This window comes from Sphaerodactylus townsendi, unplaced genomic scaffold, assembly GCF_021028975.2.
Source record: "Sphaerodactylus townsendi isolate TG3544 unplaced genomic scaffold, MPM_Stown_v2.3 scaffold_88, whole genome shotgun sequence".
Taxonomy (NCBI): domain Eukaryota; kingdom Metazoa; phylum Chordata; class Lepidosauria; order Squamata; family Sphaerodactylidae; genus Sphaerodactylus; species Sphaerodactylus townsendi.
This window is the reverse complement of record NW_025951111.1, coordinates 28,017-33,426: the sequence shown is the minus strand read 5'-3', so window position 1 is coordinate 33,426 and position 5,410 is coordinate 28,017. Positions and strand designations below refer to the sequence as shown.

Below are 5,410 nucleotides of genomic sequence, written 5' to 3'. Positions count from 1 at the left end.
GGGGGAGGGGAGGGGTGGTATGCAAGGGAGGGGTAGAGAGGGAGGGGAGTGAGTGAGTGAGGGGTGGCATGCAAGGGAGGAGGAAGGGAGAGGGGCCCACCCACCCTAGCGGAGGAAGGGGGAGGGGAGGGGTGGTATGCAAGGGAGGGGAGTGAGGGAGGGAGGGAGGGGTGGCATGCAAGGGATGAGGAGAGAGGGAGGGGGAGGGTTGTGAATTAGGTTGACCTACCAGAATGACTGGCCCAAATCCTATCTCCAAGCTCTCTCTCGTGAATCTCACCCTCTACCTGTTACACGGTGCTGACCGTCATGTTAGCCTCAAGTACACATACCCACATCTGCTCCATTTCTTTTCCATCGACAGAGAGAGGGTGCCGTTCAGGTGGAAGAATACACCATCCCCCTTGAGATTGCAGGTAGGAAAGAACGACAGAGGTGTAAGATCTGGAAAAGGAATGCCTGTGGGGAGGGTGTATATAAAACAGTTCAAACGTGTGATGTTTGTAACCTTTAAAAACTACCTCCGTGGTTTCATCTTGTTCTCGTATGGTCGAGGCGGATGATTTAGCCTTTTCAAATTCAGAAGGAAAACTAAATTTAAATTCATTGAGAGTCAAAATGGTTGTCAAGTTTTTTGATGAGTCACGTCCCCGTTCCCAACAGCAGTGCAAACGTCTTTTGTGAGGGGACGTCTTCTGCTCCCTGCCCCCCGATACACCATTTTTCTGAGCTGAAACAGCTGAGGAGGGGTAATTTGCCCCTGTTTAGCTCCAAAGCTAAACTTCAAAGCTAAAGACTTCGACTGGCTGGCCACGTCCTTCGCATGGAGAACGGTCGGATCCCAAAGATGGCAATGAGAGGGATACCTCCTGATCCCAAATGACAGTGAGGTTCCCCCCGAAATACCTGGAGGAGAACATTCAAGCAAGACTTGAAGGCACTGAACATTGCGTGGGAAGAGGCTTGCCCAAGATCGGAACTGCTGGAGAGCACTTGTTGCCCGATATGCTACTTACTATGGGAGGATCTAACTAACTTAGCTCCAGATAGGCACATCTCCCCCCAGTTGTTTCAGCTCAGGGAAATGATAAGGAGGTGGAGGAGGCCTTTTCTTCCAGTCAGGTTCCTAGGGACTTTAAAATGCCTTTCCCCACAGCTGCTGGGGGGCTGTAGAGAAACTGAGTTGACTGGAGCAGAGGTGTAGCTCCAAAGGGAATGGGGGGGGTGCAATGCACTGGGCTCGCGGCCCTGTTGGGGCATGGTGTGGCGTGGCTTGGCATGGTGGGGGCATGGTGGGGGACGCACCAGTGCACCAGGCGGTTTCCCCCCTTGCTACGCCTCTGCTCCAGAGAGCCTAGATCCAACTCTCCCCCAAAAATGTGACAAGTGCAGAGGTGGGATCCAGCAGGTTCTCCCAGGTTCCCGAGAGTAGGTTACTAATTATTTGTGTGTGCCGAGAGGGAGTGACTAATTGGTGATTTTGCCACTTGATTTTTGCCTTAGTTACGCCCCTCCTCTCAGCAGTAGCGCGCAGAACTCGAAGCAGTCTAGCAGGAGGTGCACCGGCGTGCGTGGCAGCCTGCGCCTGCGTGCATTCGTTTCCCGCCCAAGGACCGGTGCAGCAGCTGCATCCTTGCCACAGCCCCGCCCAGAAATGCCCCGCCCCCGGAATGCCTGGCCACGCCCCCATCAAGCCACAGTTTGAATCCCACCACCATGGGAACCTGTTACTAAAATTTTGGGATCCCACCACTGGACATGTGGTTTGGCCCTAAGGAATACCATGCAGTGGACTTGGGCTCATATTCATCACAATCTTCAGCCAAGTTAGGAAGAGTTCCCCACGCACCTGATCAGAGTTGGAACCGATTCTGAAGCACGACAGCTCTTGAGCCTGGCTGTAGGACTGAATCAGGCTGGCATGGCTTACCTGCCTCTCTTTTTTCTCTCCTTCTGGGATAGAAGGCCAAGCCAGATCTGTGGATATTTTAGGAGAGATGCCCTCTAATGCCATTCCAGATGGGGACTTCAAGATGAATGTTCGATTGACAGGTAAGAAAGCAAAACCAAGAGGAAGTATTTGGATTTACAGTATACCCTGCCTTTCTCTCCTGTAAGGAGACTCAAAAGGGCTTACAAACTCCTTTCCCTGCCTCTCCCCACAACAGAGATTTGCTTGAGGGTAGGTGGGGTTGAGTGAAATTCTGAGAGAATTTTGACTGGCCCAAAGGTCACGCAGTAAGGCTTCATGTGGAAGAACATGAAATCAAACCTGGTTCTCCAGATTAGAGCCCGCCGTTCTTTTTTTAAAATAATATTTTAATTAACTTTCTCAACTGTAATTCAAAAACAGAAAAGAAAACGGAGAAAGAGAAAAAAAGAAAATACAGTTACCCATAAACTATATATATATATATCTTCTTAACTCTAATAAATTGGATCTTAGAATTACAACACTAATATCATTCAGAGAGAACATTGCATAGTTTTAAAAATCATGAAAATAAAAACCTTCTAACCTTTAATTCCAAAACTGCAGCAAGTATCTAATGAGCAATTACTTCTAGCTTAATCAATAACAAGTTAATATTATTTATTTATTTATTTACTTACTTACTTACTTACTTACTTTATTTATTTATTTATTATATTTATATACCGCCCTCCCCCGAAGGGCTCAGGGCGGTGAACAGCAGAACATGTAAATAGAGCACCAAATAAAATCAATATCAAAGTTAATCAGATAAGTCATTAAATAAATGGCTCTATACATTAAAACCAAACCCCATTTAAAATGCAGTGTCCTAAACATAATTGCAACAGATGGCATTCTCTTCTTTCTAAATCCCCTAAGAAAGAGGGGGGGGGCGGCAGGATCCACGGTTGTTACCAAATAGGAGGGGACATTCAGCCTCAAATAAAAATACAGTTCCCATTTCTCATCAAACACTTGTTTTGACCATCTGTTTACAAGATTTGTTAATTTAGCCATTGTAGCATATTCTCTAACTTTATCTTCCCAAAGTTCTGTGTTGAGATCTCTTTCAGTTTTCCAGCATGGTGCAATTATTACCCTAGATTCTACCATTATTAATCGCTACACCATGCTGGCCCTTGCACCCTAATTTCCATGTTGAGATTTTGAAACACCACACAGCTGGACTGTGTTTTCACTTTGTGGCAGGATCTATGCCAGCCGACACTCTGGAGAGTTCTCTGTCACCTGAAGGCCTGGAATCGCTGCTGCGTGTTCCACAGGGCTGTGCTGAGCAAACCATGATCCTTCTGGCCCCAGGAGTCTTTGCCATGCGCTACCTGGACCACACAGAGCAATGGCTGAAGCTCAAACCGGAGAGCAAAGAAAAAGCACTGGAGAATCTTCGCACAGGTGGGGTACCTGCTGAGGTATGTGAGGGGACGCTCTAGGACAGTGGTGGCAAACCTATGGCACGGGTGCCAGAGGTGGCACTCAGAGTCCTCTCTGTGGGCACCCACAAACAGAGTCATCGCCCCCCCCCCCCCATCTAGGCTGGTCTGGGCCACTGGGCTTGATTATTAGCATTAAACCTAATTTTTGGGAAGCAGTGTAGGTAACCCTGTTAAGCGCTGTTCAACCCCACTGCTTTTCATGTGACGAACTAAAGCGTGATCCTGCACCTGAGAGTAAGCTCAGTTGCTGGCAATGGGGCTTGCTTCTTGAGTAAACCCTCCTAGGGTCGTGATTCACCCGTTGGAAGAGTTGCACGGTTGCTTCAAAGCAAAGCCACCAACTACCACCAAGCTTACTGCCGAGTAACGCCCGCCTCGGAGCCAACTGTTTTTTCTAAACTAAAACCTCAGTATTTAGGTCAAATTGCCGTGTTGGCCCTTTGCAATAAATAAGTGGTTTTTGGGTTGCAATTTGGGCACTCGGTCTCGAAAAGGTTCGCCATCACTGCTCTAGGACATTAATCTCCAGCATGGTGTTCACCACATGTGGGTGGGGCAATGTTAGGTCTTGCAACCTTACGCCAATAAACGGACTCTGAAGTATTGATCAGTAGCGTTTATTGAATAGGCATCGAAGCACCACACTAGCCAGTTCTGACGAAGCTGGCAACCACAATCCCCTTTATTCCCCATAGAGAACCCCCCTCCCATTTTCCCAAGAATTTGTGAAAAACAGTCTTTGGAGCTAAGGCACTCCAAGATCAGTGGCAGATAGCAAGAGAGAGAGAGCCACCTGGCGAGATAAGGGATGTAACACAGTTCCCATGGGGCAGGAGTACCTGGGGAAGGCATAAAGTAAAGATCAAGGAAAGGAATGCTCCGAGATGTGTGGATACATATAGCAAGCTGGTTACATATATCTTTCTAGCAGCAACACTTGCTTGGCTCTGTGTTTTGTTTTTCAATACCCTTTCCCACTGTTCCAGAGTTGTTTCTCTCTCCCATGCAACTCTCTTCACCTAATATTTTCCCAGTTCATCCATTAACCAATGATAAGGTGACCAGATTTTCACCTTTTTAAAGCGGGACACATGCGCATGCGGCCACAGGAGCGCACTGCCTTCTGGAGCGCTCCCCGGTTTCCTGCCCTGTCACAGGGTGGGAACCGGGAGCGCCCCAGAAGGCAGCGCGGCAGCGTGGGAGGCTGCCGCACTGCCTTCTGGGGCGCTCCCAGAAGGCAGTGCGTTGACAGCAACTGGACATTTAAAAAACCCCGTGGGACAAATTGGTTAAAAGCGGGACTGTCCTGCCAAAAGCAGGACGTCTGGTCACACTAACCAATGATTCACTTACTCATGATAAATGTAGCCTGTTCCTTTTTCCCCCTCATGAGTGCCCACGCAATCAAAACTGGTAGAGTTGGCCAAAAAAGTAGCAAAGGGTTGGTGTTTTGGGGAAGGACTCACCTGTTTTTTTCTGTCTGAGGCTACCGGCGAATTCTCTACTTCGGAAGCCGATGGTCATCCCTTATGGAGCTTGGCTCCAAAAGCCTTTAAGTAGTTACCTGGTAAAGGCGCATGCCCTGCAGGGGAGCGCTGTGGGGCGTTATCTGAGGAAGAGGCGTTATCTTTGAGAAACATTCTGCGCTAAGAATGCTGTACTTCCAGGGAAAGCAAATTTCCCTAGAATTTCTGGAACAGAACATGCAGAAAATAGAATAAAACCACTGGCGTAGCCAGAAATTATTTATTTACTTTATAGTTTGCCTTTCTCAATGAGACTCAAGATGGATTGCAATTATTTATTTATTTACTTACTGGGTTTTCAGGCCGCCCTTCCCTGTATGGGCTCAGAGTGGCATACAACATTGGTCAGCAAGAATAAATCAATAAAACGTTCTTAGCAGCAGTGGCGTAGTGGCTAAGAGCAGGTGCATTCTGATCTGGAGAAACTGGGTTTGATTCCCAGCTCTGCCACCTGA

At 47.9% G+C, this 5,410-nt stretch overlaps 1 protein-coding gene across 1 annotated transcript; it reads left to right on the top strand.

The window, feature by feature from the left end:
- Nucleotides 1-364: 364 nt before the first annotated feature.
- LOC125425592 (complement C4-like) lies at nt 365-4,985 on the top strand (the record flags this gene model as incomplete). The annotated part of the gene is made up of 4 exons (XM_048483165.1): nt 365-416; nt 1,963-2,052; nt 3,185-3,388; nt 4,915-4,985. Coding segments are annotated over 4 exons (417 nt in total), but the record flags the coding sequence as incomplete, so codon positions are not given.
- Nucleotides 4,986-5,410: the final 425 nt, after the last annotated feature.